Source organism: Myotis lucifugus, unplaced genomic scaffold, assembly GCF_000147115.1.
Source record: "Myotis lucifugus unplaced genomic scaffold, Myoluc2.0 scaffold_106, whole genome shotgun sequence".
Taxonomy (NCBI): Eukaryota; Metazoa; Chordata; class Mammalia; order Chiroptera; family Vespertilionidae; genus Myotis; species Myotis lucifugus.
In genome coordinates, this window is record NW_005871154.1 from 2,765,253 (window position 1) to 2,779,670 (window position 14,418).

Sequence of the window (14,418 nt, forward strand, 5' to 3'; positions counted from 1 at the left end):
TTAAGATGGAGAGGGCCAGGGGGGCGGCATTCTGAGCTTCATTTGATCTCTGGGAAGGCACCCGCAGGCGGTTATGAGGGGCTCTGCGCGCGCTCCCAGGGGAGCCCCCGCACTGTGAACAAAGGTCTCGGGGACCACACTTTCTGGAACGCACCACCTGGCGCTCTTCAGCCGCCAGCCACCGCGCGGTCCAGCCATTGGCAGGAGAAAAACAAGGGCCCGCAGCGCCTCGCCCAGCCTGCCGCGCTGCGGGGGCCGCGGAGACACCGGCTCCAGGCGCAGGACGCGGCTCAGGTGGGCTGGGGACGGAGGGGACCCAGGCGAGCGCGGTCGCAGGTTCGGGGACTCCTCGCCGCGCGGTCGCTTCTTCCCGGGAACGAGGGCAGGGGTGACGCGGCCGTCACCCGCACAGATCTGCTTCCTGGGCTTGCTTTCGCTTTGCCCTGCGCCGGGCGAGGCCTGCGCACCGCAACCGGAGAGCGCGCGCAGGTGGCCGCCGAGGAGGGGCGGGGCCGGCGCCTCTCAGCCTCCGGGACCCCAGCCCTGCTCCCGAGGACGTGTCCGGGGCCCAGGCACAGCGCCCTGCAGCGCGCGCGGGCCTGCCTGGCCGGAAGGCGCCCCTGACCTTGGTTTCTCCCCGGTGCCAGGTCTACTCAAGGACCATGGGCACCGCGCTGAGCACCGGCCCCAGGCTGGCTCTCCTGTCCAGTCGGGCCGGCGGCGCCGTCCCGCGTTGGGCGCCCTCGGAACCCGCCCGCTGCAGCCACTCCAAGCCCGGCCCGGTGCGCCCCGTGCCCCTGAAGAAGCGAGGATACGATGTCACCAGGAACCCGCATCTCAACAAGGTAACGGTCCTGCAAGGTAGGATGGCTCAAGCGGAGATCCTGCGGCAGCAGAGGGCAGCGCCCCGCCTCCTGGGCCTGGGACGGATCCTCCCAGGCGCCCTTCCAGCGACTTAACATTTTTGCCCTGCAGGGGCTTGATTTATCTCGGTTTGGCTCCCCCGTCCCTCCCCACCCCCATCCCTCTTCTGCTTAGAAAGAGGTGACCAGTAACGCAGGGAGCCCAGTTTCTTCTGTGAGAACACTATAGACTGGGTTAAGGTCTTCTGGCCAGTCTGACCTGGTGTCAGATCTCCCCTGGATACAGAATAATTAATTCTGTTGATCTTGGGCAGTTGCGAGTCCAAGTTTCCTTATCTGTAAAAGAGAGACAGTTGTCTCCCGTGTGGTAAGATTTAAAGAGAAAATGGAGGTAGCGTTCTTTGCATAGTACCTGACACCCAGTGAGAGCAAATGTCAACTGAGGTTATTATTCTGAGATAAAAATTAACGTGAACCGGGGTTATAGACACACTTTTAGACCTTGAAGAGGAATCAGACATCTTAACTCAAGCCTCTCCTTTTACAGATGAGAAAATAAGACAAAGGGAACGTGCCCAAGGTCACCGATTAGTTAGTTCTGGCAGCTGTGCCACAGGAGCCCAGATCTGGATCTCTGGTACTTTGGTCAAGTTCAGGCCACTGCTAATGTGGTGCTTAAAGCACACACGTTTGTTTCTGGGGATAGAGTTTAGTGCCACTGGTTCAGAGGACTGAGCTGAGGAAGACGGAAGAGTATTAAAACCCAGGAAGCAAGAGGCCTGGATTTTGACGCCTGTCACCCTACACCTTCTCAAATTAAATTTCTCTAAGGTTCAATTTTCTCCGGCCTAGAAGGGATATTATGACAGATTCACCATTTCTACCTCATTTAGTTATTGTGACAATCAAATGAATTGCTGAATTTGATATACTTTAAATTATATGAAGCCCTTGATAAGTAATTACTGCAAAATAAAAATTGTAACAATTTCTTTTTCTCAGGATTGTGTAATTCAAGTGTAGAAAACGTGTTTTTCAGAAATAAGGACAATTGTGTAGATGCTAAGTCTTGTGATTGTTCCCTGCAGAAATAATAGAAGATAAGAAAAAGTCTTTCTTTCTAAGTCTATATATTATATTATATTATATTATATTATATCCTTTAAATATTCCTACGTGGGAGTATTTAAGATGTTTTGTGAATTTGAATTCCTTTGGTAGCCAGTGTTAGAAAATAAATTAACGTACTCAAGCAAAATGTGCCTTTTAACTAAAAATATCTAGAGGGAGGGTTGCAGGCAAGGCTTGATCCAGCAGTCCAGATGGCATCCCTAAGGATGAAGGTTTTCTCTGGTATTTTGCTCTGCCAGTGCAATGTCACCTTCATCTTCAGGTCCCGTTCAGTGCAGTCTTTCACCTCGATGCTGCCATAGTCCTGCATCTCCTATTTCACACCATCCAGGGATAGACACTCTCTTCTAGTAGCTCCTATGGAAAAGACATTTACTCTGAAGCCTCAGAAAAATAATCCTTCTGTCTTATTGACTCTGATTGGATCCCCTTCCCATTCCCAAACCAGTCACCATAACTTAAGCCAGTCAGGGCTCACCCCTGGAGTTAAAGATAGAATTTAAGGTAGGGCCACCCACACTAAAGGATTTAGAATAAAGGGGATGTGGTCTCCCCCCTCCCCACAGTAAAATTGTGTTCTGTCATCAGAGGGAGAAGGGATGGATGCTGGAAGGCAGTGATCAGCTGCCACCTGCACTATAGACTCCAATCATTTTGACAATAATTGCCTTTGAAGTATTGGCATATTACCAATCAGCACGCACTGCTTTGTGAATAGTTAAAAAAATAAAGGAAGGACTCAAATGCCTGGAATTTTTATTTTTTAGCCTTAGCCTTATGGCTCCCTAAAGGCACTCTTGCTCTTGTCCCTGTTTCCTTCTAAATTATATAAATGGGACATTGTACATAAATCTAGGGGACTTTACCTTTTCCTGATGTTAAAACATTTCAGTATATCCCTAAAGTCAGTTGATGCCAGTCTGGAATGAGGAGGGAGTCTAGGGTGGTGCCAGGAGAGTCCATTGGGGTCTCCATTCACCCTTGGGGAGAGACGGACAGCAATGGAGCAGCAGCACTGCCTGGTAGCTGCTGTGAATCGCCTTCATCCCACTGGAGTGCCACTTTATTGCTGTCCTGCTTACTTCCGGCACTCAGAGTCTCTGAGGAAGGCTTGAAGCTTCGCACTGTCAATTAACAGAGCACCTGCGTTTACCATTGAGAACATTCTTTTCTGCAAAACTATGAACTCCTGCCCTAACTGGTTTGGCTCAGTGGATAGAGCGTTGGCCTGTGAACTGAAAGGTCCCAGGTTTGATTCCGGTCAAGGGCATGTACCTTGGTTGCGGGCACATTCCCAGTAGGAGGTGTGCAGGAGGCAGCTGATCCATGTTTCTATCTCATCGATGTTTCTAACTCTCTATCCCTTTCCTTCCTCTCTGTAAAAAATCAATAAAATGTATTAAAAAAAACACAAAAAAAACTATGAACTCCTCCAGGGCAGGGACTGGTTTCATGCATTTGTGTCCAGCAGGAGGTCGCTCCTGAAGCATCTAGCAAGGGCATGGACATAAAAACTAACAGTATGGTTTTGGAATATGTTCATTTTTGACAGATCAGGAGAGGCCTTTCATTTGAAGCTTGAGGGCAGAGGGTTGTCAGGAGGTGGGGTTCTCTGAGAAGGAAGGGCCAGTGAGCAGGCCACACCTAGCTGCCCTTGTGCAATGACAGAGTCTGTTGCAGCTTTGTCATGTCCTCGCCATGCAATCTAATATTCTTTTTTTCAGCATATTCTTTTTTTAAAATATATTTTTATTGATTTCAGAGAGGAAGGGAGAGGGAGAGAGAAATAGAAAATCAATGATGAGAGAGAATCATTGATCAGCTGCCTCTTGCACACCCTCTACTGGGGCTGGAGCCTGCAACCAGGCATGTGCCCTGTCCAGAAAACCAACCATGACCTCCTGGTTCATAGGTTGAAGCTCAAGCACTGAGTCACACAGGCCGGGCTCAGTGTATTCTTTATGACAACAGAATTGGAACTAGATGATTCCAAGTTCCCTCCCGGAGTCTAGATTCTCTGAATGATGCAAATTCACCAGTACATCTACTTCTGTTTCATTTTTTATTAATATTTTGCCTTTCTCCTAAAATTTACGTAATAACCTCTTCTATTCATTGAGATTGTAGCAACAGAGTAGGTCTTTGATTACATATTACAGGATATCAGCCATATTTTACTTACGTTAAACAGGCAACCCCGTTTTATAGGGATATCTTCATCGGTAGGTATCATCCCCATTCTATTTATGTAGGAAGTGGACCCTCAAACGGTTTCTGCCCCCCAGTTCACCTACAGCCTCTTTTGGGCAGGGCTGTTCGATTTCCCACTCCCCAGATTGGATGCGAGTCCCCTCCTGTCCGTCTTATCACTCTGTGTTGATTTCCTTTTGGCGTGAGCACCTGTTATCATGGCTGAGCACCTTAGGGACAGAAGCTCTGTCCTGTCACCGGACACTCTCTCTGACTTGAGATGCTCAATAAATATTTGATCTTTAAGTGACCCAATCAGCTGATGACCCCTGCTCTCTGAACTTCATTGACCTGATTGCCACTTTTACCATTGGCCTAATGCTCTCATTGCCCAGAGAAAGGATGATAAACAGCCCATTGGAGGAAATGCACCTACTTGACCCAAATCTTCCCAAACTTCAGGGTGTTTCACTGAAGGGGTGTGTGACTTCCCAGAGTGCATCAGCCTTTCCTTTGGACCCACACGCCAACGATGATTTTCCCTATAAAATTCCATGGACTCTTCCCTTGTCGTTTTTAAATCTCTTGATCTTAAAAGTCTTGGAAAATAGGAATGTAAAGGGTGCTTAGTCAAGTCCCTTTGATTAAGGACGAGCACATTTCATGCAGTGGGACCCCCAGGAACTGCAAAGCACCGCAGGTGACCACCTTCCCACACGGACTGGATGTGTTTAGATCACTGAACCCGTAAAGGCTTGGTGGCCAGCCCTGCAGCATTGGCTGCCCGTCTGAGGCTGCACTGGCTTCAGTCACTCCCTTTTAGATCCGGTGGTGATTTATTAGACTCCCACACAGCTAGGATTTGCCTTTGATTAAAGTATATGTTTTTGTTCGGTGCCAGCTTAGAACTTGATCTTGCCTCCTTTTGATGGGGGGCTCTGTGATCACACACTTGGCTCACTGATCAATCAGGAGATGATGGCTGGGTTGTGCGGAGAATTAGAAGTTTGTGAATGATGCTTATTCTGCCCTAAAGGCAGATAACATAATATGTCTTCCCAGGACCTGTTTCTGATGTGATGTTGGATTGGGCCTCTGATAGAAAGAGAAGCAATGGATTATTAAATAAACATTGGGTCCATAACCAGCAGTTTACTCTAGATTTGAGCTCTTCTGCAGGGACTCGGTCCACTGGAGCTCAGATACTGTTCACATATTTTAAGAACAAACAAGTAGAGGCAGGTTGGAATGAAATCTTTTCCTGTCAAATACTGTCCTGGATTCATGGAATTGATAGCATTTGGTAGTAGAGCTTTGTGCTTGGAACAGCTAAAAGAACTTGTGTTGGTTAGGCTAAAGGTTAGGCAACTGTAACAATGTGAACACCAAATATTGAGGCTCAAAAAAATAGAAGTGTCTGGGTAGGCAGTCGCAGGTTGGTATGTGGTTGGATTTGTTGCTTTTCCCTCATCAGTGTGCATTTACATTTTTCATGGTCCAAGGTGGCTGCTCTAGCCTCTGCTATTAAAAGCCAGTGGAAAGGAGAAATGTCTTTGAAGGGCAAGAATTGGGCATTGCAAATATCACTTCCATTCACATCTGATTGGCTGGAATTTGGTCATATGCCGCACCTAGCTGCAAGAGAACCTGGAAAATGTAACCTTTAGCAGGACACCCATGTCTTCAGCAAAAAATTCTGCACATTAACGAATGACAGAATGGATATTGAGGAACTGACATGAAATTTTTGTGAAACTTTAATTTTTTTTTTTACTGTAACCTTTAAAATTTTACTCCAACCTTTAAAATCTATCAGTTTCTCTACATCCCCACTACCACCAGCCTTGTTCACTTCATCATCATCTCGTGTCTCAATTATGCAAGAGCCTTGTCACTGGTCTCTCATCTTCCAGGCTTGTTTCTTTCAACCGCTGCTCTGTGATTGTTAACCCCACCTTAAGAGGCTGAAACCTTGCACACATCCCTAACCACTCTCTTTCTTTCAGACCCTATATATCCAATCCTCCAGATAATCCTGCTCTATCTTCCTGCGCTATCTTCAGACTAAATCTAGAATCCAAGCCCTGCTCACCACGGGCCCCACTCTGACCCAAACTACAAATATTTCTCTGCCGGATGACGGCAGTGGCCTCTGAGCTGGTCTCCTTGCTTCCACTTACGTTCCTCTAGTTTATTCTCCACACTATAGCCAGCACGATCCTTTTAGAACTAAGTTTGATCATGTCACTCTTCAGCTCAGAACCCTGCAAAGTCAACATCCTTATAATGCCTTGTGTGATTTGACCCTCTCTGACCTCATCTTTGCTACTCCTCAGTCTCACGCACTGCCCAAGCCACTCTGGCCTCCTCACTGTTCCTCAAACACTCTAAGCATACTCCTACCTACAGTTTTTGCACTGACTGTTTCCCCTTCTGGAACACATATCCCCTAAATAGCCATGTGGTTAACACCCTCATCTTCTTCAAGGCTCCTCACTTTCTCAAGGAGACCTATTCTGCCCACCCCATGTGAAGTTGTAAATAGTCCTTTCCACCTTCTTGGCCACCCTTAACATGGTCTTCTTTTCCCCCATGGTATTTGGTGCTTACTAACATACTATTTAATTTCCTCACTTATTATATCTCTTGTTAATTGTTTGTATTTCCCCACTATACTGTAAGCACCTTGATCTTGGACTTCCAACCTATAGAACTGTGAGAAAAAAATTCCTGTTGTTTAAGCTGTTCAGTCTATGGTATTTTGTTGTAGAGCCTAAGTGGACCAAGACACCGTACTCCTCATCTCCCAAGGGGTCAAAAAATTGGGGAGTGTAGGATGGGATGCCAGGATCGCAGGAGGGAGATTTGCTATTCTTGGAACCCGAAGTTGATGCTCAGGGAGTATTTTCTTGTAAACATGTTGTTATGAACAGTTGAATTGATCCCCAAAGAAAGTATATTATGCCTTTGATTAGCATTTGTGTGATCATTATGAAGATTTCAGAAATGCTGGCTTATGTTTATGAATGCTTAATTCAAAATGCAAAATACTAAGTGGAATCTATAACCATGAGTGTTACTGTAAAAGATGTAACCATAAAAAAACTTGGGAATAAAAGTGTAAATATGATTGTGTTAGGGCTGTGGAATTATGGGAGATCTATTTTCTCTTTATATCATTTTCTTTAATGTTCCATTGTCTTTTCAATGTTAGGTTACAGTTTCTGTTGAGAATTAAGTTTCTAGAACCAAGGTAGTAACATTCAGAGCAACTTTTGCAAGTTGACCCTTCTGTAACATAGGGGTGGCTTTCTTATCCGGTGGAAATTCCTGTAAAATGGTCTTATTTCAAGATTTGCCTGCATGTAACTAGTTATCTTCTAGAGGTGACAGTTTAGATTCACGTAATAGGAATCCTGCTTGTTCTAAAGAGAGTTGTAAACGACAATATCTAGATTATGTAAGCGGCTGCGAGGAGGCAGATCCCATACAGAAGTGCATGCTGTCGGGCGCAGACTTGGGCCAACTGGCACCTATGCCAAGCTGAGTCTGGGCTCTCCATGGAGTCTCTGTGGACACCTTTTCAGGTTCATGTTCAGTTTCCCTGTTTCCAGTTTCTCTTGATCTTCTTGGGCTTTTGTTGACTCTGGGGGTTATGGCTTCATTTTACTGTGCATATTTGTCAATTCTCCCAAAGGTTTCTTATATCATCTACCCTCTTCTTTGCAAATGCCAGTCTCAGAGTGGGGAGGGGAGGAGGCCTTCTGATTCATACGCCCATTGCAAAGGGGTCACTAATGTGCAGCACTTCTGTTCGCAACGGCATGGATTAAAGTCAACCTCCGAACCCCCACTTTGATGTGGAGAAAGGGCATTGGGAAATCCTTTGGGGTGGTGTCCGGCTGCCTCTCCGGTGCAGAGCACAAAAGATGCTCTATGATGGTGCGATGAAAATCTGAGGGCTATCCTACGATTGGGGATGCAGAGGTCAGCAGTTAAAAGCACGCATTCATTCTGTACCCAAATGGTTGCCTAGCAACCTGGTTAAAACACGACTCTAACCAAAAGGACACAGTAAAGAGAAAAACATACGCAGTCATTTGAGGAGAAGGATTTTTGATGGAAAGATCATCAGCTTTTGAGGAACTTGAATAAGAGAAAATCAAAGCTGCATTTGCTTTTCAAAGTGATATTGAAAGCTAGAGGGACCATGGGGGATTGGGTTGAATGATGAGCAACTTGAGAATATTATTTTAGGAAAGCATTTTGTCTGGGTTCTGTACTGTTTGGTGGCACATCTACGTGGAGCTCATTGCATACTTGAAACACCCCACATGGTGTGGAACTCTGGAGAAGGCAGACTGTGTTACTCCCTTGGTTTTGTTTTACTTGGTTCTTTCACAAAACAGAAAGGGGGGGCCAACACCTGCTCACAAGGTGGCATCCCTTCTGAGTTGCTGAGCTATCCGGTGACTTCCCCAGTGGGAGAAAGGCTGCAGGTGCCCTCATAACTAAGGTGGAGCTGGGTCTCCTCACCCTGTAGACATCCCCCTTCCTCTGGTATCTGAGGGAGGTGTTGAGGATTCCAACCCAGATTCCCATTTTACTGAATTTCCTTCGCTAGGGGAATGCCTTATGGAGTGAATTCAAATGCTAATGACAAGAGCTAGCATTTTTACAGGGCATACAATGTGCCAGGAACTGTCCTAAGCAGTTTCTATACCTTAACTAAGTTAATACAATACCACCACCTTCTGAAGTATAGTGTCATAGTACAGGTGACAGATCTGAGGCCCAGCGAGGTTAGCTACTTGCCCAAGGTCATGCTACTTGCACAAGGCTCATAGTGGCAGCGCCGGGTCTTGAATCCAGGCCATCTGGCTTTAGGGCCCACATCCTAAGCCCCTGTGCTCTGTTATCACTCCCTGTGTGCAGGTGCCCTCTGGCTCGCTGCTAGTGCATGGAGTCTGATGTTCTGGGGCTTTGCTAGGTACTGAGAAGGGTGTTCCCTGCTGTGGGCCTCTGATGGGCTGTCATCACATCCATGGTCTGTTAGAATCAGAATCTAACAGAATCAGAGTTAAAGGGAACTTTAAAGATCACTGGATGCCTTCTCTTCACCCTTTAAATAAGTGTAATTTTCCCGACTCATTGGTTTATTTATTAAATTTATTCACTAGGCATTTGCTGAGTACCTGTTACATTTTAGGCAGTGGAAACCCAATGGTGAAAGCAACACTTATTTTGCCTTCAAGGAGTTAACATGTAAGAGGGGTACCGGTAGAAAAAAATAAAAAATAAGAATAAATAAATAGAGGGGTTCAGGTAGGGACCAGTTAGTAAGCAGGCATTTCAGTCCAATAGGTTGGTGTGAAGAGAGGAGTATGGGCCCCAGGGCTAGAGGAGCGAGGGAGCAGGTGCAGACACACTCCCTGTGCAGTGTTGTGGGTGCTGACATGGATGGAGGAGGAAAACATGGCAGATGAAGGTGGTGGAGGAGAAGCCGTCTAGATCACACCATGGAAGACAATGGCTTTTTCTCTGAGAACAGGCACCATTTGTGCCAAATGTGCAGGGGCCCCGTTTTCAGAGAACTGAATAATAGTATAAACCCTCATTAACTCAGAGTTAATGCTGTATCTCCAGTGCTGTGACATGCGCTTTGATTTTGTTCTTTTCCTTGCTTTTGTGTTGTACAAATCCAAGGGGCGCCGTTCACATTGGGCTCACATATCAAAAATATTAGCCTACTCGAGGGCGCAGTTCTCCAGGGACACCACTGCCATGCTGCCTTCCTTGATAATGCCACGTGGGAGTGACTTGTTCATCCTCTGCACTCCTTTGGCGGTTAGCTTGTGTAGTCATGCTCTTTCCACATTGGTCTCAGTGTACATTCACAGTGGGTGTGTGTCTCCATCTTGTCTTCTTCAGAGCCAGGGCTGTCTTAGGCACCACATGGGTTTCCGAGTAAACCCTCAATGAAAATGAGTTATATGATCCCTTTCACATTTCCTCCTGGACAGACCAGAAACCACCACGGTGAAGACTGTGAATACCCAGCCCCATCTGCCATCTCTTCTATTTCCTATAAATCTAAATTATATTTAGATCTTTCCATGGAGCCTGGAAAATTTTGAAGCCAAGATACATCTTTTATTTTGATCATACACATTTCAGGAATCCATTTCTTTAAGAGAGCTTTCTACTCTGATGCTGTACCAGGTGCACTTGATCTAAAAAACAGCACCTTTATGATGAGAGTATGTATTCTCATCCTTGAGGCTGCTATAAAGACATTAGATTTAGACCTACTACTGCTAGCAATAGGTTAAAAGGATTTTGGAGGTGAAGGAAAGTATCTGGCTGGAACCAAATGTGTGACTTCTCCACCTCCCAGTGGCACAGCCCATGCCCAGGTGTTAGGCAGCAGAGCATACTGGTTATGAGCTAGGGATTTAGAGTCAGAAAAGCCCCAGGTTCCCATTCCAGCTCTGCCATCCACTCGATTTGAGATCTTTGGAAGCCACTTCATTTCTCTAAGCCTCAGTTTCCTCATCTATGAACGGGATTGATAATAAAATATACCTACTTCACAGGGTGCTATAATGATTAATGTACATAAAGCACATTGTAAGTGCTTAATTCTCAACTAACCCACATCTCTAAAGCTTTTGTTGCATTTCTAACACAGTGAGAAGCCCTGTGTGGGATCCAAACTCATTCTCTATGGGTGTGAACACATCTGATTTTGCAGAGACTTGATAAGAGAAGAGTGAGTCAGGGAAGAAGCAAGTTGGCTGGAGACTTCAGTGATAATTTTTCCATTCCTGATAGAGTTTAAGGGTGATCTAGACTTTTGTCTGAAAGAAACTTAAAAATATCACTAGCTTTGGAAAACTCAAGTGCCATTTGAAGAGCTGGTATTTTAGGAAGTTGAGACTGGTGTTGAAGGGAGTGGCTACCATCATACCCAACAGGAATCTCAGGATTTTGTCCCAACGTTTTGGCACATTCTACCCAAGTTTTTAAAAACTAATGCTGAAAGAATATTCAAATTTAGCTTGATCTGTTTCTCTATCTATCTCTCTATCTCTATCTCCCCACCTGTGTGTCTATCTATAATCACTATGACACTCCTAATTTCATGACATTATGATAGCAAAATAGCAAGACAAGAGAATATCAGCTATGATAGTTTAGCATAAACGTTAAAATGTTGCTGTACATCTAGCTAATGAGGGCCTGGCTATGCCCACTTCCCCCAGCAAAGAGTTTAAGATAGTCCTACAATCTCCATGGGTAATTACTAAATACTTGCATGCACACATTTTAAATGAGCATCTCTCCTCTGGTAGAAGTCAGAATGAACATTCCCCAGGAGACCATTATGAAGTCATCGTGTCCAGCCCTCTGTTTTCGAGCAGATACTATCCTAACATATTACCACTATTTTATAGATAAGGTTTCTGAGGCCCAGAGAGATCGAATGTCCTGCTTGGGAAGCGAGTTGTGGACGTTGACTGTCGCCCCCTTTGGGTGGTGTTCATCTCTTAGACCCACTGCCTTTGAAAGGTACCAAGAACAGCATGGATGGACCTGGAGAGCATTATGCTAAGCGAAACAAGCCAGTCAGAGAAAGATAAATATCACATGATCTCACTCATTTGCAGAATATAATGAACAACATAAACTGATGAACAAAAATAGAGCCAGAGGAAAAAAAGTATTTTAGAATATAATAGAAGTAATCCTATTATTTGCAGATTTTTAATATTTCCTGCAACTTGTGTGATATTATACCATGTTGTACAGTTTTGGTAATATTATTACATTTAAAATTGTTTTTCTTGAAATATTTAAAAAAAATTCTCACCTGAAAAAAACAACTAAATAAATAAAACTGAAGATTAAAACAAAAAAAAAGAAAAAGGAAGGTAGCAAGTTGCTTGCCATCCTGAAATAGTACCGGAGTCCACCTGAGTGGACAAGCACAGTGCTTTTGAGTCTCTATATGAAAGGAGATGCTTTAATATTGAACATTGTTGTATGTTGCAAACCTACACATCTGCTAACACAGCTCCTGCTGTCACTCCTATGTGTCCATTTCTGATGAATGGACATGCTCCTGACTCCTAGCTTCATTTCAGGGTTTCTATTTTTTCTCTACAGTAACATGATCTTGAAGACAGGTCCACAAACCATTTGACAGAACGCTCAGCCCTCATGTCAGACTCTCCCTTCTTATCTCTTTTATTTTTGGTCTCTTCCAGCCCATAACTACTTGTTTTGACTGGTGAAATCACTTCGGGTCACAGGACAGGGAATAGCCATGCAGTTGCCACCTGATAAAGCAGGAGTAAAGATAGACAGTGTGGAGAAAACACTATTAACGGCCATTTTTAGAAAGAGGCTTTGCAATCTGCCTGTCAGAGCTGAAAGATTTCCTCTGTTCTCACACTCCATGAGCTGGCAGCCGCTTCTCCTCCTGTCTGAGACGCCTCAGGGTCTGCCTCGCCATGCCTGTGGGAGATGATGGCATGGGTGCTGGCTGGGCAGTGGCCAGGTGGTACCGGGAGGGAGGCTCTGCCAAGCAGAGGGATGGACCTGCTTCTAGTAACCAGCCTCAGCTGCAGGGCTGCAGGCTCGAGTGCTCTCAGCTGTTCTCTAGTTAACCAAGCTGTTCAATTTTCTGTGGCCTTCTAGCAGTCAACTGGACACAGAGTCAGCTGCCTCCTCTGGGACTCATAATTGCTAGAATAATAATATATATATATGTAAAGAGCCAGGGGCCATCACATCTGAAACAACCAAATGGATGACCGAACAGCCTGAGTGGGGCGACCAGGCCCGCAGGGGGGTTATTGAGGGACTACCAAATGACTGAGCAGCAGGCTGTGTGGGGTGACCAGGCCAGCAGGGTGGTTAGTGAGGGACGACCAATCGACTTGAGCAGCAGGCTGCGTGGGGTGACCAGGCTGGCGGGGGGGGGGGGCGACCAGGCCGGCAGGGGGAGTAGTTGGGGGCAACTAGGCCAGCAGGGGAGGCCGTGAGGGGCGACCAAGCCGGCAGGGGGACAGTTGGGGGTAACTAGGCCAGCAGGGGAGGCCGTGAGGGGCTACCAAGCCGGCAGGGGGACAGTTGGGGGCAACCAAGCCAGCAGGGAGGGGCAGTTATGGGCAACTAGGCCGGCAGAGGGGCAGTTAGGGGTGATCAGGTCAGCAGGCAGGTGAGCAGTCCTGGATTGTGAGAGGAACATCCCCCCGAGGGGTCCCAGATTATGAGAGGAACATCCCCTGAGGGGTTCCGGATTGGAGAGGGTGCAGGCTGGGCTGAGGGTACCCCCCTCCCATGCACAAATTTCGTGCACTGGGCCTCTAGTATTAGAAATAATAATAATAAAACTTACATAAGACCTACCATGCCAGGTACTCTTACAGGTGCTTTACATATATTATTCCCAAGCAGAGAAAAACCTGTGGAGAAGGTAAACTGCCCACAGCTCTCTCACCTCCTGTTTCCATGGTCTCCTCTTCCTTATAGATTTCTTTGCCAGGCATCCTGAGGGTCTTCAGAGTAGCCCTAGTCTTCCTAGGGCTGCCAATCTAAGTGGACCTTTTCATCTTACAGAATTCTGCTTTGTCCTGGATCTCACCTCTTGTTTACTTACTTCCCTGCCTTCCCATCCACCCACCCACCCATCCATCCATCCATCAGTCTGTTCATTTGTCCATCCATCTAACCATCAAATATTTGCTGAGCATCTACTCTCTACCAGGCACTGTTAGGTGTTGGGAATACCATGGTAAACATGACAGCTATGATCCTTCTAATTGAGCATATAATTTAGTGAAAAAGACAGTAAGTAAGCAAACAAAATTATGCAGATGGTTATTAGTGGTAGAGAAGACATAGACAGGGACAGTGTGAGAGACTAACAGAAGGTCTGCTTCAATCATAACGGAAGACCTCTTAAGAGGTGATACTTGAGAAGAGACCTAAAGGAAGAGCCAGCCGTAATAAAGCCGGGCAAAAGTGTTTTGAGTAGAGACAGCAGCACATGTAAGCCTGGGGGCAACAGGCAGCTTAGCATGGTAGGTTCTGGGAACAGACAACAGGCAGCTCAATAGGAGTTTGATGAGCAAAGGGGGGTATTGCCTAAAATCAAGGTGCAGAGAGCTCAGGGGTCTCAATCCTGTGTAGTGGGGTCTTGGGGTCTGTGGGATACAGGCTAAGT

At 46.0% G+C, this 14,418-nt stretch overlaps 1 protein-coding gene across 2 annotated transcripts in view; it reads left to right on the forward strand.

Moving 5' to 3' along the window:
* Window positions 1–277: 277 nt before the first annotated feature.
* ME3 (malic enzyme 3) overlaps window positions 278–14,418 on the forward strand; it is a 169,681-nt gene continuing 155,540 nt past the window's right edge. Inside the window, exons 1-2 of one of the 2 annotated variants that reach the window (XM_014459306.2) lie at window positions 278–294; window positions 648–845. In XM_014459306.2, coding sequence (XP_014314792.1) covers window positions 663–845 — 183 coding nt within the window. In that variant the 5' untranslated portion in view covers window positions 278–294; window positions 648–662. The other variant, XM_023757370.1, reaches the window with a different exon arrangement.